General features: G+C 48.0%; 1 protein-coding gene across 1 annotated transcript in view; it reads left to right on the top strand.

The window, feature by feature from the left end:
• foxo6b (forkhead box O6 b) overlaps nucleotides 1–23,325 on the top strand; it is a 31,469-nt gene extending 8,144 nt beyond the window's left edge. Inside the window, 1 exon segment of the mRNA XM_068704614.1 lies at nucleotides 19,875–23,325. Within this exon segment, the coding sequence (XP_068560715.1) occupies nucleotides 19,875–21,584 (1,710 nt within the window). The 3' untranslated portion in view covers nucleotides 21,585–23,325.
• Nucleotides 23,326–23,684: the final 359 nt, after the last annotated feature.

The raw sequence follows: 23,684 nt of genomic DNA, 5'->3' as shown, positions 1-23,684 counted from the left end.
GCTTCATCTCGTTTCAGCCCTGTTTTTAAGATAATGAGTCCTCTGAAAGGATGAACGTCAGTGGTGGAAACATTACTGTGTACATTTACTCACAACACAACCCTACACTTTTAACCAGCGGAACTAATTATATTCACTCAACTACTTTACTTAAGTACCATTCTGAGGTACTTAAAGCTGCTTTATTCTTCTATTCCAGTGCATTTCAGATGCATTTACACGTTTACTAGACCATATTGTACCAACAAAAACACACAAATTCATCGTTACGTGTGGTTCATTTTTAGATTCCCAATGCCGTTTACGTATCAGTGAGAATAATCGAATAACAATAATGTGAGACAAGATGCCTTTTGATTCTTTAAATGATCATTTTCTGCTGATTCTTCTAGTTTTGAACGCAGGACTTTTGCATTACAAAGTGTGTTATTGCTGCTTTCACTTAAAGATACTGTGTGGAACTTTTAACCGGCTGTGATAAGAGTCTCAATTTAATCCCGATGACTCTGCATGAACTATAAGTACACGAGAATTGTCTACTTATATGTCACAAACTACTACAAGGGACTGAAGGTCAGGGCATGCTTTCATTTAGACCTTTCTTTCTTTAGTTTGTCATTTGTTCTTGAGTTTCCCCCCAACTTTTTTGCAAACAGTAAATAGCTGAAGCACTCCATTTAAGTAGCATTTTGAATGTTGTGTGTGTATTTTTTTATGTTGGGGTATTATAGTCTTCCACCACTGATTAATGTGATGCAGTTTAATTGATTAAAACACGTGATCAACAACACGGCAGTTGACGGTAAGACCTCAACCCGGTACGACTCTTAACGCACCGTTGTGACCAGATACTACAGTGTGTGTGTGTGTGTGTGTGTGTGTGTGTATACATTATGATGCATTATTGACTATCATCATAAAATATAGTCAATTTGCTGCTTCGCTCTCGGTATATTGACGGATACGATGGCAGTTGAAGCCTGCGGTAATGAAGCCGACGGGAGGACAGCGGAGGACACGGCGGCGGTAGCGGCGGTGTGGTTTGCGTGACTGAGCAGTGCACGGGCCTGTCTCTGTAATTCTTGCAGGACGGATATTAAAGACGCAGCGCAGAGGCCTTCCCTCCGCTCTGTCCCTGCACTCCCTCTCTCTCTCTCTCTCTCTCTCTCTCCCTCTCTCTCTCCCTCTCTCTCTCTCTCTCTCTCTCTCGCCTTCCCTCTCTTTCCCTTTTCCCTCTCCGTCTCTGCTAATGATCTGCTCCGCCTGTCGCTGCCTGGCTGACTGATGCCCACTGACAGCCCCACTCATGCGGAAAGGCTGCACCCCCTCCTCCCCTTCACACACACACACACACACACACACACACACACACACACACACACACACACAGAGTAATGAACTCCTACACATCCCAAACGCCACATATTTTGCCATGCATGTGTGACACACATGCACCGCGCACGCCAACTTGCGTAAGCACTCGCGGCGAGATAGATGGATCTACCCAAACAAATCACGCCCATTTGTTCAGTCACATGTCGACAGACATACATGTGGAGCAGATGACAGACGCACAAATAGACCTCGCTGTACGTTAACCACGGAGAGAGCTCTCGCCCCGCCTACGCCGTAGCATCCGGCTGACTGTAGCGGCCCGGCATTTTTATGCAATGATGACGTATTGAATCAGATAAGCTGAATGGAAAGTAGCACATTTCAGCGCAGTGTCGCAAAAATAGTTTGTTTTTTTTTGCTTGCTTGAGGCAGAAAACTTTTTTTTGTTGTTGATAAAGAAATAATGTAATAAATAGAGATGGGAATGTATTAGTCACATGAATAATGACGCGGGTTTGACATGATGAGCTTTTGTAAACACGCCTCAGTCTCAGCGGTTCGTTGATGTGTCGACAGATGTTCTGTCTTACATTTAGTTTGCATGTTAAATATCTGTAAGATGTGATGATGATGCAGCTAATTGATTTGTCGATTAAGAGAAATAAAATGTATCGACTGTTTTGAGAATCAAGCTTTAAGTCGCTCGATCGGGCTAAAAATGTCGAAAACGGTCGACTGTTTTTCCAGCTTCTCAAATGTGAAGATTTGACATTTTGTCTCCACTTCTATTATAAATTTAACACGTTTGAACAAAACACGACGTTGAATTGGGCTCCGAGAACTCATGTGGAGCATTCATCCCTATTTTGTGACATTCTAGTGGCATTTTACAGTATAATACCGTAAATATACGTATATAAAATTGTATTAATGTTCAGTTTTTTGTCAACAATTATACCTTTTGAAGACGTATATTATTACAACTGCGTTTTGCTATGTTGTCATCATCTGTTCATACAGCAGCCTCCACTTAGAGTTATTGTTTTTGACAAATACATAGTACAACTACATTATAGCATTATAAATCATGTAATATAGTGTGTTAGAGGCCGATTAACTCATGTCTATATGCTGCGTACATATACTAAATAGGGGGACTTAAATTACAGCGTTACAATTGTAATAAAACAAAACGATTGATTGATTAATCTCAAAAAGCAGTCGCTGCGACGCGTTAATTATTCTCCAGGGATCAATGAAGACTCATATCTTATCTTTGCTTTTGTTGCACACATCGACACCACATATTTCTGTTTCACTTCAACCTGTCTCGTAGAAACACGGCTAATTCACGTTTTTATCGTTGCACCTTTTTTTTTCACATTTTGCATCGGACTCACTTTGGCGCCGGGGGGGGTTCTGGTTAGATCGTTATTGGTGGTGATTGCCCGACGCTAATCGAAAAAAGATTTTTTTTTTTTTTTTTTTTTTTAAACTGCTTAGTGGGTGAGATACACTCTCCCAATATTTAATGTATTTATGCACACATTAGCCAATCTGAGGTGAGGCAGAGAAAACACTCAGAGTGGTGCTCAGAAAACAAATTGTCGCCACTTCACATACTTAGCAACACCTCCAAATTGCAGTTTGTGGATATAGCCCTACTTTTCTCAGTAAAACAATAACTGAAATTCTTTCATTAGAGCCCGCTCAAACGTTAACTCGGTATTCTCCCGCTGCTCTTGCTCCTAATTACTAATTGGCCCTTACTAATAATAAACAGTCATGCATATGGAAATCTGATCAAAAGAGCGCACTTGAACCAATTCCGGGTAAAAGACGTCCATCGTGGTATTGATCAACTCTATACGTTCAATCCGTTATGTACGTATCAGCTGGAAGACGCTGACTTATGCTCACGTTTTTGATTTTTTTTTTTCATAGAATACCGATTTATGTAAGCGCGGCTGGGCTCACATTAGACGCTCTGCCGGGGGGGGGGGGGGGGGGGGGGGAGTTTCAGAGACGTAAGAAATGAGGTCAGTAAGCAACACGGTGATGCGGGGCGACACCTCTGGGCTCCCCTCAGTCCCAGCCTGCACACACAAGGCCCCCCCCCCACCCCTCACCCCCTCGCTCCCCCAGCTGATGGCTCAGCCCCCGCCGTCACCGGGGTTACGCAAGGCTTCCGCGAGGCCCCCGCCGGCTCTCTGGCACAGATTAGAGCGGGGAGACTCGGCCAGGTACTTCACCGCTGTACGAGATGTCTGGGCCGAGACCAGAATGAGAGGATTACAGAAGGGGGAGAGGGGGGGGGGCACAGAGCGCGCTGTAGTGGACCGGTAGTTACTCTCTCATATGACACACGGTTTACTAATACTTTATAGAGTCACACGAAGTTAAGTTAGATGAAGCTTTACGTCATTATAGCCGTCGTCGGGTCGTCCGGATGTGAAAAAAACTCACTCTTGCTGGTGAGTAATTATCCGCCAAAGTCATTAAAAATGCTCACTTTTTAATAAGTCATCAAGTCTGCATCATAGATTATAATAAACCATTAATAAAGGGTAATAAAGTGTCACTTCTGCGGGGACAAAATAAGTATCAAACGGTTCCTAATAGGCCGTCGGCCAACGAGTTGTAATTCACCTGCAGCTGAGCTCCGCAGCTTTAAAAGACAAAACCTGCTGTCGTGCTTGGAGGAGGATGGAGGATGTTTTACAACCTGGCAACCCAAATCCACAAAGCTTTGGTAAACGGCGTGTTGATCGTTAGTCCAGCCGGTCACTGTAACGACCACTTATAAACCCTTCGTCGGGACTTTTTGGACCCGCGTTAATAGTTCCCTAACACACTCGCGTCCTCACAGGGTTGGATTGTAAATGGCTTTGGGGACTCCGTCACCGGGTCAAAAGTACAACTTTGTTCCAATAGATGTTGCTTTTTGCGTTTAGTGCCAATTAGCAAATGTGAGCATTCTGGCACGCTAAGCTGAAAGTGGTGATCGCGATAAACATTTAGCTCACAGCAGCGCTCAGAGAGGCGCCGGCGTGGCTGTAGACTCTCGTCTCTTTAAAATTCTGCTTTTATTTTCGTGTGAAATACTAAATAATAACTTTTAACAATATGAGGTCAGAGGAGGAACATTGTGTTTCGGGTTATCCTGATTACCGACTCAAGTATACATGGCTTCATCGTAAAGGTGCCGCCAAGGAAACGACGGTGGCAAAACACGTGATAAACTTTTATTTAGGGGTGTGTTTTATTTTGGTAGTCACAGGTTGGTGAAGGCGAGAAAGGAGAAGAATCAGATTCTAAAGATTTACTTCTAACCGTGAATAAAAAGCTCTTACAGAAGACGGAGACCCGCCAAAAAAAAACACACCCACGGGGGAAAAAAACATCCAAAAATCGATTTCCATTTTGTTTCAATTAACGGGGGACGATTTCCAACTTCATCAGAAGCCGTCCGAGCGTTCCAGAACGGCGGAGCTGCTTCTCGGGGGTTCGAGAGAAAAAAAACCTGCGACGGTTGCTTAGATGTGCAGGAGGAAGAACTTCAAGCCTCTAATGAAGTTTCTCGTCTGCTCTTTGAAAGACTGAACGCTCTGTTGTACTCCACCCCTCAGCTACCATCTTGACCCCCCCCCTCCCCCCTTCACTCACTACACACACACACACACACACACACACACACACACACACACACACACACACATGTGCAGACACTCAAACGCACACAGAGAAAAAAAAAACAAAACACACATTCCAGCATCCCCATTAGCAATTCATGAGCAGCGTCTCATTAGACTTTAAGTTTTACCATAGGCCTCTGAAGTATATGGCTGGAGCAGTTATTAATATTTCATAGTCTCCCATTGAGGAGCTAAAAACGAAGTCGACCCGCTTCCGCTACAAAGTGACTTGCGCTCCTCTTTTTTTTTTCTTCTCTTCTTCTACTTCTCTTCCCCCCCCCCCCACCTCTTTTCCCTGAGCGTTAGACTGTCTCTCTCTTCCCCTTTTCCTCGCTGTTCGCTCCTCCGCCGCCGCCGCCGCCGCTTTCTCTCTCTTCAGTTTTCCTCGCTTCCGATCCCAGTCTGCCACACAGACCTTAACTCAAACTGACTTAATTGGGCTGTCTTTGTTCTGGGAAATGTGGGCATACCTTCCCCTTCTCCCCGGCAAAAAAAAAAAAAAAAAAAAGGGGAGAAAAGAGAAGTAGAAAGTGAAGAGGGGAGGGAAAACGATGGAGGAGGAAACCTGAGCAAACCCCCCGATTGCACTACGAGTACTCCCTGTGCCATGGGTTGGGGGTGTGTGTGTGTGTGTGTGTGTGTGTGTGTGTGTGTGTGTGTGTGTGTGGAGAGAGAAAGATGGGGAGGGGAGTCTCGAGGGTTCACAGGGTGTCTGTCAGACTGGCAGACAGGAGCTCTGCCCCCGAAACAAACCCATGCATGAATAAGTCAATAAAGCCATGTCTGTGCAGTTTGTGTGTTGTGTGTGTGTGTGTGCGTGTGTGTGTGTGTGTGTGTGAAGGGAGAGGGAATCAGATGAGGATGAGGGTGATGAGGCTTCTTGTTTCCCAGCGTCTGTGACAATGAGACAGACGCCACATTCCCCTCGCAATGAGAAACAGACTGAGAGAGGGAAGGAAAGAGAGAGAGAGAGAGAGAGAGAGAGAGAGAGAGAGAGAGGAAGAGTGATCAAAACCAGAGAGAGACAGAAAGAGAGAGGGGGGGAGGGGGGGGGGAGGGAGGGACAGTTACGGCATGCTTGCACGTTGCACGGAATTGGTTGGAAGCAAAAGTATGTTGGAATATATATATATATATATATATATATATATATATGTGTGTGTGTGTGCTCCGTGTGTCAGGGTTCTGACGCGGGGCCATCAAACCCGAGACCTGAACCCGGGTGAACCCGGCTGAACCCAGAACGGTGCTGCCGAAATGTGAGACTCAAACCTGACGCGGGGGCCAAAAGACATTTACTTTAGTTCAGATCGACGAAAGTTTTTTCTGACATCCGAACGTCACGCCCACGTGAGACTGTTGAACCACAGAGTATCGTCTGAACTCATCATTTATCATTTACTTTTCATTTTTAACAAAGGGGTCCGGCCCGAACCGTGACAAACAGACCCCCGTACGAATGCCAGACAGTCTTTTCCAGCAGAACTTGACTGTTCAGACAGTCGTAATCCAAAACAGAACAAAGTCGAGTTGTACCGTCGCCCACACATTTTCTTGCTATCGTATGTCCGAATGCTTGTTGCACTTTTTACACGGTGCGTCGCCAGTGTGGAGTTCTGCACCGGGCCTAAAGCTGCAGACTCAAAACCGGCTCGTAAACCACGGTCTTTAAGAACCGACGCGACCCAAACCCGTAGCGGTGCTGCCAACATGTTACACCTGAACCCAAGCCAAGGGCCTGAAGCTATATCTTTGCTTCGTTCCTCCACAGTCGGACGGAAAAAGGAAAGAGAGCTTTATGGTGAAATTTATACAAACCTGAACCCGAGCCCGGAGTTTAAGCAATCAGCCCGGATCTGACCCAGGAAGTAGTTGGATGCCTAACCTCAGCCATACCCTGACCACCTGCCGTATACCTCGTTCCCTTTATTTTAAAAGCGTTTGGTGTTGGACTTTGATCTAAAACCTTAACATAAAATGAAAAATTGCAGAATCAACCTTCTGTTCGACAAAATCCAGGGACAGAAAGAGAGACGTGTCTTTTGACGAAGAACATTTAAGAGAAACAAACAAAGAGTCACAAGTCCAGAGACACGCGCAAAACAAAACGGGGAGTTCTGTAATCCAGACTTGAACCCGATCCCAAACCCAACAGTCAGGGGGTTCAGTTCGGGGGGGGGGGGGTTATAAGTGAGAGGTATAAGTGCTTCAGGCGTTAATATGTGGAAACGCTGCAATCATAGCTCCCTTGACACGCATGTACTTCTCGATGTGACGAACAAGTCCTAGGCAATGAAAAAAAAAAAAAATGATTTAATAAGAGGCAATGAAGTCAGGGAGAGGAGGGAGAGAAGCAGAAGGGACGTGGGGGAGGAGGTGGGGGGGGGGGGGGGGGTGACACAGAGAAGGAAATCGAGGATGGAAACAATTCAGTGTCCTTGGAAACCAATAAGGCTAATTTGAATTTGAGACTGAGGACTTCTCTCTTCTTTCGCCTCGTATGACCTCCTCCTCGCCCTTCTTCTGCTCTCTCCAATCAGTTTAATCTCTCTCTGCTCATCCCTCCCAGATGCTCTCCCTCCCTCTCTCTCTCTCTCCCCCCCCCTTTCTCTTTGCTTTCCCTCCCATCCGTCGTTCAATACCGCTTGCATCTCACCAAAGCAGATTTTCTTTTCCATGACGGATGGGCTCTGTGAACGCTCGCCCAAAAAAAAAAAAAAAAAAAAAAAAAAGCTCCGTCAGATCCTCTGCTCCGCGTAGTGAAAGCTCGAGAGGCGGCCGGGTTCACTCGAGGACATGCGTGGCGTTAGTGGGGGCCGGCGAAGCAAGGGGAGTCGGCTTTTTTTTCTTGGGGGGGGGGGGGGGGTCAGGTCATAAAACGCCTGGATGTAGTTGTGGTTGGCCAGGGAAGCAACCATGTTGGCCATGGGAAAAGCTGCTGCAGGGACATTGGTGGTGGTGGGGGGGGGGGGGGGGGGGCTTTGTTTTTTCAAGGTCTCCCTCTTTTCCTGCTCTCACCCCATCAACATTTTCCCCCCCGCACATTATTTCTACAGTCCTCTATGGTTCTTCAACGACTCCGTTGCCTCGTAGGCATCTTTACAAGTCCTCCTCTTTCAGCATCTTAACCATAACCCCCTCCAGCCTCTCTCCCCTCACTTCTCCTCCCCGTCTCCCTCTCTCTCTCTCTCCCTCTCTCTCTCTCTCTCTCTCTCTCTCTCTCTCTCTCTCTCGCTCTGTGTCTACGATGGTCATGTCTCATGGGGGAAGACAGTTGGCAGGATGCAGGCTTGCTGCCATGGCAACAGGAACCCTCCCTCTCCCTAAGGTCTCCTTAGCAACTAGTAGCTTGGCATTGTAGTAATGAGCCGGCCCAGCATGCCATACGAGCGAAGCACGAGATGTGTGTGTGTGTGTGTGTGTGTGTGTGTGTGTGTGTGTCTTTATGTGGTTTTGGCTTTGCAAAGGGTGATGTGCCCACTGTCAAAGTGGTGTTTGACTTCAGCTCTGCGATGTCAATTAAATAATACAGAATTAGAAGTTCCGTTGAAGTTGCGCGTCCTTGTCAATTTCTCGTCAATTTTGCATTCATGGAAAATGTATGTAAAGCCTCGTCGTGGAAGAATGACAGTCGAGACGCCGTCGCTCAGAAGAAGAAGAAGAGCGTCTGACTTCCTTCTTCCCCCTTTTTTTTTTCTTTTTTGAAAATTGGCATACTTCAAAAGAGCACATCTGATGGGAGATGTGTGTTTCTCTTAAAAGGAATTGAGACTTCTCAGAAAAGTGTGACAGTGTGAATTGGCAAAGTGATTTACCGTGGAAAAAAAAGTCACACAGACGTGAATGTTTGAAAAGTCTATTTCAAAGCTTGGCTGAATAAAAAAAAAAAAAAAAAACGGGACTAATTGAATGAAACGATACAGAGAAGTGATTGTCGTATGATTACTGTCTAACTTCGGTACTTGAGTCTGGGCCTAAAAGTAGACATCGGGTCGACAGAGACGCAACGAGAGATTAAGACAAGGTTGCGTTGAAATACGATCCAACCGGAGCTGTGTGTGTGTTTTTAGTTTGTGAAAAATGTTGCAATCAGAGGTCATTGCGAGGATTACGGTGATTTACTGTAACGCGTTTTTTTTTTTTTTGGGACGTTCGCAGCCTGGTTCCAGACCTCTGAAATCGCACATCTTCGCATTTTGGGTTGAGAGATTAAAATAGGTTCAGTGTTGTGCTTGTCAAGGGCTGTTTCACGCATGCAAGTCGGAGCTTTTCAGGGCAGGATTAAGAAAAAGGGGGGGGGGGGGGGTGTGTGTCATTTTCCTGAAAGAATTCTCTACATCCGTCAGAAGACGGGTGACACCGTTGCGACATAAAAATGAGGCGTGGATTAGATTGATGCGCCTTCTCAGGTTGTTGTAAATGGAGTGCGGGGAAACAACTCTTGTCAGGTTCGGATCTATCTTTGTACAACGAGCCAAATGTGTTGTCGAAAGAGAACCCGGTCGCCGTAATCCTCCTCGCCAATACGACGGTGAAGCGATACCCTCGTGAAGCGACTCCAGTCCCCGGTACTTTGTACGGATGGACCCTCGGTTTATGATGAGGTTTCCTTTTTTGAAGAGAGACCTTTTGACTGTTGGGGGACAACATCCACAGTCCTCATTCAGTGCAAAGATTAATGCTAAAATTAAAGGCTTTGACAGTTTCAGTCGCACAATTTTGAGAACGTATCGCGCCGGCGAGCTGTTGGGTGGCGCGTTCATTTTCAAGCGCCAGGGTTGTATTCCCCTGAGCAATTTAGTGAGGTCAGAAAGAAGGCTGTAACTTTGGGAAATACCCACTTAAATTGCCATATGCTTCAAATTGGCTTCAGATGAATTTAAAAACAGAACCACTGACAACATTTCCTGTAGTGTCGTCGCGCCACAAATGCATCCCTTGACGACCAGCTTCGACGGAACAACCCTGAACCCTTCAACTGTCACAAAAACCTTCTGGTCCTAGAAGCGAACATGACGTTAACAGTTGTGAATGAATGAACAACCACGACGGCGGTCTGACGTACCGCCTGGCGATGTTCCCGGCTGAAGTCTGTACATTCAAGTTGATATCTGACACTTTAATCAAGCGGCAGTTTCAGAGGGAAAAGGTCTGAATATTCAACAACGCCTCCCCGTTTTCAAACCGTGTGAATATTCATTGCAAAGCGTCGAATACTTTTGTTCATGATTAAGTGGCTTTTCAGCACCACTTTGGATTAAATCCAACCCTATAAGCGAAAGGTGCGCGCGCGTTAAGGAAAGTTTGATCGCCTCCTCTAGTGTCATTCTGTTGGAAACTCTCTCAAGTTGAGGTTGAGCTGAACACGAGTTGTTCGGCGTCTGCGAGTGCGTTCACGCCTCTCAGATTCTTCGAGTCAATCAAGCCTTTTTTTATTAACGTGCCGTTCAGAATGTCTCGGCGTTACCGCCGGCGTATCAGCTTCTGACTTGTGGATCGGTGCTTTTGTTGTGGAAGGATGGATGTGACAAAGCTGAGCGTCGAGGTGGGCGGCGCTCTCCGAGACCCGATTGGCAGGTGTGATCAGGCCTGTTTCTCAGCATCTCCTTTGGCTCCCAATAGGTGTCACGATGCTCCACCTGGCGTGTGAAAGCTCCCAGGGGAGGGATAGAAATCACAGCTTGCGGAGGTGACTCCTTTTTTTTTATGAGCGCTAGTCAAAAGGTGGAGGACAAACTACATTTACTTTTGTTGCTGTAATTGGAAGGGCTCGTGTGGAGAATACGCTAGTATCAAAAGGTCCCAGCATAGTTAAGATAAGACAAAAAATCTTCCATTCAGATAAAGAATATGTGGAATTCACCTGTTTTTTAGCTGTTATTACATTATTACATTGCGTGCGAACAATAGACAAACCGTGGCTTAATCCTCTGGTTCATTGGCAAGCTAACTTGTAAAGTAAAGAATCTAAAATCCTGTAGACATGAAGGATAATATCCCTTTTGTTTTTATTCACCGAAACCTTTCCAAAAAGCCACCTCATAGGGAAAACTGCTGGCTACAGTTTGATTGATTTTACTGTATTTCTACTCCAGCATGTTGACTACTGCTGTACTTCATTAGAGTTTCCCGGTGCAGGACGTGATGGCGTTCCTTCCCCCCGCCGGTGTTTCGCGATGTAAGGAAAGCCAACGGGAAGGACGCTCCGCGGCCGCCCCGGGTTCCGTCACTCTTTGCATGGCCGGCTGTGGCCTGAGGACTGGGCATCTCTGGCACGCAGGGAGGATTTTTCCGATCCCCCTTGCCCCGCTTTTTCAGATGCTCGTTAATCTGCCGGGCTCTATTTTTATCTGCCCTCTCCTCCCGCCCCCGGGGCTCTCTCTCTCCGCCTTCACTCGGCTCCTTATGTCCATTTGCAGAAAGAGGCTGCCTCGGCAGGCCAGCGGCTCCAATTAGAGGCCTCTCCGCTGGGGGGATTTGGGCTTGCTGTCCGCCTCTAGCCCCTCAGGCTCCACCTTACCGTCTACCTTTCTCAGGTTAGCCCAAGACGACGCCTCGCCCCCCCCCCCCCCGCTCTGCCTCTCTGCGCCCGTCTTTTCCCCTCCCTGTCTGCCTTGTTTCTCTGTCTTCCCCACGTAGAGCTTGTGGAGCTCCGCAGGGAGTAAGGAGGGGGGAGTGAAAGGCCTTCTGTCGCCCGAGGGCCCGGGCTCCAGTCCCTCGGCTGTACTTTGACGAGAAGTTAACTGGTGCACCTTTTCAGGAAGCATCCCTCGGTAGCGACTGCTGGTTGGTATTGTCACCACAGCTACTGCTCAGTATACAGCTGACTGCTGAACGCTGTTATTCATCCTCCATGCAGGGAAGATGAGGCTTTTTTTTGTTGTTCGGAGAGTTTTTGAAAGACCATCGCAATTACAAAGAGCCTTACGAATGTAATTATAGCTTCAAAGGGTTTTGTTTTTCAACCTGCTGAATAAGAGCATTCAGTCAACTACTGTTGAATGAGCTACCATGCGGTGCATGTCTAAAAGAGCCATTTTTGGTGTTACAGTAGATAAAACATGGTTCCAACATCTTCATTGTAACCGATTGGTCTGCGCTGTTGCTAGCCTTGTGTCTTGACTGGTCCTAGCTACACCGCATTCATCTGGATCCTCTCATCTGGATCTATTTCCCTGCAATCCACCAAAAGAATAGCATCTCTACACCCCCCACCCCAGCTTATATAGCCCCACCCACCCAAACTCTGCATGCCTCACACCTTCTCCAACCCCATTAATCCCTCAGCCTCCCACTTCTTTATTTCCCTTCAAAGAGACAGGCGCTGCCCGTGACATCAGTCACAGGAAGTGAATCTTTAGCGTTGACTAATTTCCATCGATTGCCTCCAGACAGGCTTAGCAGACGAGACCCATTCCCACACAGAGCTGGCTGCTCTCATTTTAAGTCTCCCCCCGCCTGCAGAAAACGCTTCACAATGAACGCAGCCTTCAGCGCTTTTATCTCACCCCCCCCCCCCCCCCCCTCCACACTCCTGCTTATTATCACAAATAAATGTGCCGGCATAGAGAGATACCCATTGACAGGACCGTGCATAATGGACTCCTGGCTGTGTGAAATGGATTAATAAATAATGGTTGAGCGAGGGGGAGAGAAACAGATTTTGCCCATAGTCCCGCTACTTCTTCGAACAAGGCGGAGTACAACGATCCAGCTGGATCGTGCCGGACCACGTCTACAGGGGGGAAAAAAAGGCGCTGCGTGGAATTTGAAACGCCGACCCTTGCTCTTGAACGCGCCGTAAATTCAAGGTGGGCTCCTTTTTTTTTTTTTTTTAATGTGAAGCAGAAAGCACATTAAAAAAATCCACGACTCGATGTTCTACCGAATCCTCTAAAGAATCCACCTCCAAGAGACGTGTCTCCTGTGAGGACGCGGAGAGGTAAAAGCAGCCCATAAAAACGTCCAGGAGCAGAACTCCTCGGCAACCTGTCCCCCCCCCCCCCCCCCCCCGCTCAGAGGACAGAGCTACACAGCAGAAGGTAAATCGAGTTTCCTTTTTTTTTTTTTTTCGCTTCTGCTTTCACGCTCTCATGAGTATACCGCAATTCAAACACAGATACATCCTGCAGTTTCCCACGTGCAAAGTCAATCGAAACAGGCGCGCATGCAGTCGAGCCGCCGCAATCACCAGAGGCCTTCTCGTCTCTTAACAAAAGCGTCCTCATCCATCCCGTGTCAGTGACATATCGCTTCATTAACGCTCCCGGCTTTGTGTATATTGACAAGTTTTTTTTTTCCAAAATGGCAGGGAGTAAAAGTGCAGCTTGCTCTGCACCAAAAGGGGCTTAAAAAACTATAAAACCGAGAAAAAAAACTGAGTCTGTGCCAGTGAAGTGTGCTCTGAATGCCACTGTACCCATGTGCTAAAGTAATAAGTCTGTCTGAGACACCGGGGGGTGAAAAGGTCTCAATCTCCTTAACGCTAGATTAAGGAGCAGCTTGATCAAGGCGTCTTAAGTGCTTCATTTTGGAATCGGGATCGATAGCGGCTAAGAAGAATTGAGCTCGGAGCTTTCGGTTGGTAGAGCTGATTGAATAGAGGCTAATGACTTCTCAGAAGCCCCTTGCACTGGAGGAATGGCTCATACTGTATACCCTGCTTGTGTTTTTTTTTTTATTTTAAGCAATTTATTCCCCTGTCCTCTTATATAGAAAAGGTTATTCTATCCCCTAGCTACTGCTGCTGCTGCTGTGCTGCTGTCACAGCAAGCAGACAAATTAACAGGCCCTGCCGCGTATTAGCGTTTGCATGCTAACACACAGGACTCTGGTGAAAAACATGTTTTCCACCAGGAGCGGCGACAACAGTAAGGCCGGTGTGTGACGTAGTGTGGGGGGGGGGGGGGGGGGGGGGGGGGGTCAATCCGGCCGTATTTTTGAAGAGTGATGAAAAACCTGTGCTTGTTTTTCTTGGCCACCAATAAACGACCCGACCAATTACGTTGCATCGACGCCACGGCCCAGCCTCAATCGCCGGCGTGATCCGACCAATCCCCGCCCAGTCTCTACGGTTTTGAGGGTGAAACCCAGCCGAGGAGTGCCCAGAATTAACCAGGATTAGCCTTGGATTGTCAGGGATTACTCAGGCTGGAGAGGGATTAAGTATGATTGCCAGTTTGGGGTGGGGGGGGGGATCAGTGGGGGGGCAGATGTGCGTGTGTCCGTGTGCCGAGTGCACATCGAGGTGAACATGTGTCAATCTGTGAAACATATAAAATGGCGTTTGTTTACGTGCGTTGTGTTTGTGTACAATGCCAAGGACTGAAAAGTCTAAAACACACTAGATATGATTTAATTTGCACATTTTGTACACTCTACAAAGAGCTGTGGAAATGTCTGGAAACAGATTGTTTCCCCCTTTGTGGTGTGACAAGGTCCAGTACACAGATACATTTTGATATCGGCTGTTGTGTAGAATTAATATAGGAGGCTTTTCTCTGCCCAGACACAAACGGGGAGGACAGCCAGAGGGAAAAGGGTTGCATCATTCTCGTAGCTACGCAACACAAACCGGATAATTTGCAATGGATGTAATTAACGTTAGCTAGCTAACCCGGACTAAAAAAAAAAGGGACAAGGGTGTTGGAAATAATAATAATCAAGAACATTATTATTGCTATTCTGAAATGGAGGATGTGGGCACAAGAGAACACGTAGTTCTTGACCATTTTAAAAGGCTGTTTGGATCACAATAAAATTGTAGGAGGGATGGACCAACTCACAGTGTGATATAATCCACAACCATAGAGGGGAATTAATGGTCTGACACCGTTTTTGACACACTCTGAAAAAGGGATGTTTTCCTTGAGGGTCTACTGGACAGAATGAGACCGTTCAGATGTTCCTGTTGCTCTGCATTGTGCAGTTTGGAGTCTATGTTAGAAGAGACACTTGATGTCTCTCATGTGTGAAATCGGTGGAGTGCTACTCAGCCTGTGAAAACGGGTTGAATGCCGTCTTCTGAGTCTCTGGAGGGCTTTTTTTGGAAAAATTAAAATAATACGACTAATTCTTTGATGCTATTGAGTTGCAATATGGGAAATGTAATATTTGAGTTTGACTACAGACTAAAAGCCACAATATTCCCGGCCTCTGCTGCTTCGATTTAGATTTTATTTTTCTTTATGTCTGCCTCTTGTTAGAGCGCCAACTTTATGGATGTATTGAAATTAAAGTGAATTCCCAACTCAAGATCCACTTCATTTTTAGTTTTTCTGAGTTACCAACCATTGAACATGATTAACATTTTAGTTTTTTGTAAGGCGAGCCTTAGTGTTATCTACATTTTATACGTCCGTAAAGTTGTAAAACCAGATATTAAGCTATATCTCAAAAGATCCATCTCCCTGAAATCTGAGCAAACTCTACCCGCTGATGAAGACCTTTTGTTGTGCGGTTGAAAGCTCTGGAGAAAGTTAATCCGCACACTCTTAAACTGGGATTAGACGGTATTCCCAAAATTGAAGAATCAACTTTGATGCTATATCCAAATTGTATTAAAGGGTTAAATCTCAATGTTCAGTTGTAAGTATAGAGCTTATGCAGAATGATCATGCAGTAGAACATGATGCAAAGTGTATTGTGAGTGCAAACCCATTGATTATAGCGTTGCCTGGTGTAAGAACTCTGTGTTTAGACAGATCTGTGTGTCCACGGGCCGTTAACTAACCGCTGCACTGACTATCCCCTGACTCGGTGAAAGCAGCAGTGTGTCAGGGTTCAACCTCAGTCACTATTAATGTACAATATACAGTAGCGGAGCTGGATACAGTGCGGCGTGTGTTCCCTGTAGAGGCTGTTGAGGACGGATTCAGTCACCGTTCTCTCTGCAACAGTCCATCTCCTGCTGCATTAGCAGAGAAAAAAGGCAAAAGGCTGAGAGCGAAGGGGAACGGGCTTCTTCCTCTTCAGAATCACTCTTTCTGACAACTCAATATACGCACCGAGGCAACTCTACGCCACACGAAGAGGGCCGAGAGTCGGCGGGTTTTGTTCCAATCAAAGACATCGCTGGAGGTTTTTTCCCACCGATCGGCTCCTCCTCTGTGGCTGACGGTGTGCTAATCAGTGACACATCCCGCTATATAGCGTTTGATTGCGATGATAACCCCGGAGGCTCTCAAACGGCGCGATCCTTCACCAGATGAATTGAAATGTGATAAAAAAAGGGAAGTTCCTTGATTTTTCTTCTAGGTCTGAAAGATCAGAGAAAAAACCTCGTCACGTGATATTCACAATCTGTATGAAAGTATTTATGACAAATAAACAACAGTTGGAAAAAATATACCGACGTGCGATATAAGTCTGTCGTTAACCAGTGGGACTGACATATTCTTACCGCTGTTTCACATACTGGTTTTTCGGCGTTTTGGTAAAATCTTGCTTTTTTTTTACCAATAAGTTTAAATTGCGCTCCTGTTGGCAGGGACACCATCATGTGTGTGTTCCATCCAAAGCTGTTGCAAATCAAATAAAAGCTCAAAAGGTGAAAGATTTGTTTGAGGTTTCGGCGGGTTTGGGTTACATTACTGTTGGAGGACCTCGGCTGTCGCGGGTAAACAATAACCACTTAAGGTTGAGGTTAGGGACGACAGTGACCTTTATACAGAAAGGGCGGAGCCAAAGGGTTTGAATCATAAATCAACTTTATTGCTATGAAACTAAATCTGTGCAGAACTTATTTTCAGGAGTTCACGGTGTCGACAAAACGGACAGAAATGCCAATAATGGAGATAATGCCGTGAATACACCGATGAAGATAATTTTGACCCGTCAATCTTTCATTTAAACCTCACTGGTGCTGGTGCTGTAGTCGTCTCTTGAAAGTCCATAACCTTGATTGATGTTGATCCGAGTCCACGCGTATACTTATTAATTCATTTTTGTAATGAAGGCTGCGGTAAATATATTAAAAAAAAAAGAACTCCAAAGGCATCTTTTAGCTTCGTGCGTCTTTTTCTAATTTGTTCATGATTAATTTGACTCTTAATTGCTTTTCTGTGCTCGGACTATGGGGCCGACAATCAGGGGGTCGCCGTATTTGGGTATATGAAACATGCAGCATTAGCTGCTGACGGTGTTGAGCATCACCGGCAAACATTTTCACCATTAGCAATTTCTGTCCAAAAAATTTCAGAACGTTAGTTTAATCATAATATATACAGGAGACAAAGCACATTATAGTACACAGTGTTTCAGCAGTGAAGGAACAGCAGTCTACTGTATAATTGTTGCGCTGGTTTGTTGTACAGAAGCTTTCTTTCCACACACGCACACACACACACACACACACACACACACACACACACACATAAGGCTGCTAATCACAGCTTGGTACAGGTAGTGAGACATTGGGACTACTGGTGATTGAGCCTCCCTGGTGGATTGGAAGCAGGAATCTGACAGACTCAGATAAAAAGGCTGTTTGGAGTTGCCTGCAGCATCAAACAGCATCAGCCCCCCCCCCCCCCCCCCCCCCCACCATCACCTCCCCGCTCTTCATTTCTCTCTCTTTTGGTTTACTCTGTTGCCATGGCTACGCCCAGCCGGAGCCATCATCCGGCGGAGGGACCTGTCAGGGCGCCGCGCTCTCAGATCACCTGATGCGGGTCGGCTCCACCGGCGGCCTCTTTCACGCGGCGTCATCGTTCAATTTCGGCTTTGATAAAGTCTGCGTTCGGGCCGGCGCCGGCAGCTGAGAAGGTGCAGTCGGCCCACTTTTGCAGCGAACGTTGAAGCTTGTGCAATTTCACCGAACCCCGGTGTTTATGGAGAGGACCCCTCTGAAAACACATAAATGCATCTCTCCTATCCAATTTCCACGTCCGCGAAGAGAGTCTAGTCAAAGCGCCGTGGTTTTGAGTGGACGATGTGACGAAATTACCTGTTGGGAGTCACGCCGAGGGGATGGGAGAGTGTGGAAGGGGGTGGGGGGGGCCTCTCTCCGTGAATGAGAATAGCAGCAGGTCGGATACAAGAGTGATTTGAAACCTACTTAAAGCTGAATTCCCCAGGTAAACATATTAAATACTGTTGTGGATGCTGTGCTTTTCATAATACGCTGCAACAACAAATACAGCTGTCCGGTTGGCTCTGTATGCTGCCTTTGTATTGGATGGGGGGGGCATCCATATGCTGAATGTATGGATTGCGCTGAAGGGTGAAATGTAAGCTGGCCCCTCCACTAAGCGCAGATTTGCATCTCCTGCTGTTTGTTTCCGATTATTTGCCCGCCTTTCAGTGTGAATGAATGAATTGGAGAGGGGGAGAGGGGGAGAGGGGGGGGGGGGGGATGGAAGTTGTGTAAGGTGACGAGAGGATGGATAGATGTGGAGAGAAAGGGGGGGGGGGGGGGGAAGAATGAGCAATGTCGTGATCAAGAGACGCAGGGACACAGAGAGGGAGATGAATGGGGCCGAGAGCAGGAAAATTGGACAGGAGGCGGGGAGCGAATGAAGATAGAGAATGGCTCCAGATATCAGGAGACAGAGATTGTGAGCTATGTGCAGGTAATAAACAAGGCAGAAATAGATAGATATCTCCAGAGAGGGGAAAAGAAAAAAAAGCGTGTGATTGCGCGCGTTGGGGAAGAGGGTTTTGGGGTTAAGGGTTCGGGGGTTTTGTTCCTCCCCAAAAGATCAGAAAAAGAGCGGGAAAGAAAGAGAAGGCGGGAAAAGCAAAGGGCCAGAAAAGCTGGAGAGAGTGTGAATAATGACACAAGCAGGAACGATTTGGATGAACATGCTGTACTTAGACTAACTTGGCCAGCTGAGATGATGTGTATCCCCTGCTAAGCTCTCCTTTAGGCAGGCTTAGATCTCATCAACTCACTCCAGGTTGGCACCGGCTTCAAATGCTGCTGCGGAGCCCTGGATTAACTATACAGCCGTCACTCAGACACTTAAACAGAGGTCTGGAGAGGCTTATCCTACACACACACACACACACACACACACACACACACACACACACACACCCCACTCCCACCGCACTACACACCCACCCACAAACCGCGGCACATCCGTCCGCCTTCAAAGCTATTCACAAGAAGACTCCATCACAACGGTATCTGCCGTCGTTGCCTACGGTCATGTTAATTGTGGCATGATTTTAAAAGAGGTTAAATGAGCATGTCCCTCCCTCCCTCCCTCCCCCTTTTACTTCCCCTCTGTCTTATTCCAGGCCTACGTATGAATGTTTCTTCTTTCACTCTGGTACTCTTCCAGATCTGCTCCTGCCAAATCACGCCTTTCCCCCCCCCCCCCCCCCTCCTTCCTTCCCTTCCTTCCCTCCCTCCCTCCCTCCCTCCCTCCCTCCCTGTCTCTGGCTGGATCTCAGGCTCTCATATTTGGAGGCCCTTCAATCGATATGGGCTGTCTGTGATTGGGTTGCCTCGCGTGATTCATTTCTGTAACCTTGGTGATGGTTTGATGTGGAGGCTGCACCCATGTCCATATTATGACTCAGTGAGCGCGTGCGGAGAGGAGAGGCTGGTCAGGGGAGGTATCGATTGGTCCTTCACTCTCCCTGCCCTCTTTGCCTTCCCCTCCATCTCCCCCTCGTTCTTTATCCATCTTTTTCTTCGCTCACCGTGCAGCCTTGATAGTTTGGCCATAATTTGAAATGACTTTGTGTTCTCAAGAAATGATTATTTAACCCTAAATGTTCCCTTGGGTGTTAATGTTTATCTATTCTCTCTCTCTCCCTTCTCTGCCTCTTCCTCCCTCTCTTTTTCTCTCCATCATCTCCTTCCCATCTCTCTCTCTCTCTCTCTCGGTCCAGAATTCAATCCGACACAATCTGTCCCTGCACAGCCGCTTCATCCGGGTGCAAAACGAAGGGACGGGGAAGAGTTCGTGGTGGATGCTGAACCCAGAAGGAGGGAAGATGGGGAAAGGACCCAGACGACGGGCGGCCTCTATAGACAACGGCACTCGCTACCTGAAGACCAAGGGTCGCATTAGCCGAAAGAGAGCAGGGGCCGTGGGCCTCGGACGGGGACAGGGTCAGAGGGCCGGACCCACAATGCAAGGCTCCCCGGAGCACGGCAGTCCAGCGGGGAAAGGAGGTGTGGGCATGGTGGGTGAGGAGTATGACACCTGGACAGATCTCCATTCCCGCACCTCCTCCTCTGCCTCCACGCTGAGCGGTTGCCTGTCCCCGATCCTTGCTGAGGCTGAGGCTGACGAACCGGAGGAAGGTGGACTGTCCTGTTCAGCCTCCCCTCGACTGTACCCCAGCCCCTCCAGCACGCGCTCCCCGGCCCTGGGCACTGGAGGCCACTGCCCGACTGTGGAGCTGCCCCAGCTCACTGACTTGACGGGGGCTATCAGTCTAGATGAGAGTGGCTACCCCCAGCCACAGCAAATCAAATGCAACGGTTATCCCTACGTGCCTGCGCCCAAGGCAGAGGGCTCCTACTGTGGGCCCATGTACGGACAGCCTTCCATGGGCATGCTCCGGCATCACACCCTCATGGAGACCATCCAGGAGAACAAGCCAGTCAGCTTCCAGCGCCCAATGAGGGCCTACTCAGAGAACAACGCCCTGCAGAGTCTGCTTACTGGTGGTCCTCCGTACTGCAACAAAGAGACAGTACTGGGCCAGGGACGTGAAACACACACACTTATGACACAGGGGACCAATGGCATTCACAGCCACAATCAGAATCGCAGCCACAATCATAACCACAATCACAGCAATGAGCATGCTCACAATCCCAGTCTACACAATGGCCATGGCTCAGTCCATGACCAGAACACAACACACCATCAGAACCACAATCAGGGTCACAAACACCAAGCCAGCCTCGACTACAGCCACAGCCACAAGGCCCTACCCGCCCACGACTATGGTTCGAGTCACGAGCACAGTCACAGTAACAAAGTAAACGGCAGCCACGATCACAACCCTCGCTCCAGCCAGAGTCACATGCACAGCCACAACCCCCTCAACCCTATGCACAGTGGGCCTCACCCCCAGGCCCTCTCCCCAAGGGTTAGCACCGACATCCTGCAGCCCTACAGCCTCAAGACCTCTAACCACTATGGGCCCCGACCACACCTCCCAACATCGCCGTCTCTGCCGCCCAACCCCGCCGGTGTCATGGACGTTCCCCAGGACCCCTGCCGCTTGGCGTCCGCGCCGCAACCCCGTCACCAGCCTTACCCCGGAGCACACCATCAGGGTATGACCGACTCCTGGCACGGCTACTACCACAACAACCACCAGCCAGGGAACGCTGGTTACCAGGGTCAACAGCACAACTCCCACAGTAGAATGGCTGCCAACCTGGAGATGGAGAACGTCCCCAATAGCCTGGACTGTGACGTGGACTCCATCCTGCTCAATGACTTTATGGACACAGAGAGCATGGACTTCAACTTTGACGGCTCTCTGTCCCAAGGCATGGGCATGGGGATGGGCATGAGCTTGGGGGCGTTTGCGTGCCCTCCACCAGCACACAGCAACCAGAGCTGGGTGCCAGGGTGAACCCAGGCCCGAGGGTTTGGATAGACATGACCGGAAAGCTCACCCACTGGGCCAGGCTGCTGGTGGGCTGTACCCTTGGACTGACTGACTGTGATTCTGTTTCTCTGAGACTGTAGAACGAAATACGTATTGTCATTTTGTGTCCTGGGGACTCCATACACCCCCCCCACACCCTGTTTATAAAGCCTCCTGTCTCCATATTGAACCTGCCCCCGATGAGCCCAGTCCTAAAGCCCCCTCATGTTCATGCCCTTCAGTTCTTTTTTTTTGTTTTTTTTTATGGTCTCCACCCAATCTCGTACTGCCTGTCCTAAGCTCTCAAGCACTTTACATCCATCCTATCCATGCAGATGCAGTAACACAAAGAGTGTGTTGGCTTAAGTTTAATGTATGCAATCCACTTTACAGTATTATCTCCTTCTACAAGGGAGGTGTTGTTTTTGACTTGAGAACATGATCAAACAGCTGCATAAATATCTTTCAACGTAGTAGGTGCGCTCAGATTGGGGTTTTAAAAGCAGGGAGGCTTTGCGGTATAAGGATTGAGGAGAAAAAAAAAGGAGGTTTTTAAGGGAATCGCAAATAAAGGGATAGAGGGATGGAAAGGAAAGGAACTCCCTGGTCGGTAGGACTTATCTCCCCGGTGGTCAGTGGTGTTTCCTGTTTGGTTCAGTGCAACAGGACAGTCATACATCAGGCAACCATCAGCACCACTCCAATGAAATGCAACGTCCCGTCTTTAATCTCCAAAGTAATGCCAGAGTGATGCATCGCCATTGCAAATCTAATGCGCCACTCTTTTTTCAAGCCACCCCCCCCCCAACCACCCTCTCTCTCTCTATCCTCAACTCCGGACACACCGGCTTAATGTGTTTTGGCGAAAGTGATGATTAAAGTCACTCTGCACTAAACGGGGGAGGGATTGAAAGGGGTGGTGTTAGAGGGGGGGGGGCATTGAGGGGCGATGATAGGAAAGGAGAAATGCAAATATTCCCTCCGTGTGCCTCTTCCTCTCCATTTTGTGGATTTATGTAGCTTTCCCCGTAATGAAATAAGCAACGATCAGAGCCCGCCGTACATCCCGAGGAGCTCCCTGATTGGCCTGCGCCGGGCTGCCTCGGCGTGGCTCCTTCACCGGCTGACCCCCAGAACAGCTTACCGAGCAGCCGTGGTCAGGCCCTGGATGTTGACGGAGCTGCCGTTCTCAGACCCCAGTCAACCCCTGTCTTAATTCACTAACGCCCAGGTTCAAGCCCCACTCTGTGCTTTTACTCCTGCGGACTGCAAACTGATGAACAGCGTCAGCAGATTACTATTTGGTGCTATCTCCTCTTCCCAGGCTCCCTCGTATCACGCCGCCCCATCCCGAGGTTACTCGGAGGGTAAACAAGAGTAATTAACCGCCAAACAAGATGGATGATTTATGCAAGTGCGTGTATTCGCTCATCGGCACAAAGTCATAATTCTCCCTCCCGCCAAGAACGAGGAGGGCGATTTTTTTTTTTGAGAGGCGATGCCCAGCGACAAGGTAAAGAGGCTGGCGAGCGGTGTGCTTACTTATAGTGTCCTTTAAGTCCTTCAAGCGTTCCCTTTACAAGCGTCCCCCGTGGCCCCCCACCATCCTGACCACAGCTTTACTTCGCTGTCGTCTTTTTCTTGTGCTCGTTCTGTGATCGTGCAAGTTGTCTGTCCTGTTTCAATACAGCATGGATAAAAGCTTTGTTGTGTACATTTTATTTTGTTCATTCCCAGAAGGGCGGATGGGGGGGGAAACAGGCAACAAAAAGGGGGGGGGGGGCATTCGCCAAACCCCTTGTCCTGGCACCTGTCCCACTCGAGATAGAGAAGAAAGGTGGGATGGATACAGAGGGACCGAATGGGAGGGAGGGAGCTACATGAGTAGGCAGGATCTGTGAGACTTTGAGAGAGATTTTCCAGCTCGGTAGCTTTCTGTAGAATTGGCTGTTTGAATCAGGCCAAATGTCAAGTGCTACTCAGCCAGCTCCAGCAAGCTTTGACCAAAAAAAAAAAAAAAAGCCACTTCTCTTCCCTCCTGATCAAGGACAATGATGGGTACTTCCATACACATTTCTTTAGCTT

Source organism: Cebidichthys violaceus, unplaced genomic scaffold (genome assembly GCF_023349555.1).
Source record: "Cebidichthys violaceus isolate CVI_PGR_0920_01 unplaced genomic scaffold, fCebVio1.0.p SCAF_96, whole genome shotgun sequence".
NCBI lineage: Eukaryota > Metazoa > Chordata > Actinopteri > Perciformes > Stichaeidae > Cebidichthys > Cebidichthys violaceus.
This window is presented reverse-complemented; position numbering and strand designations above follow the sequence as displayed.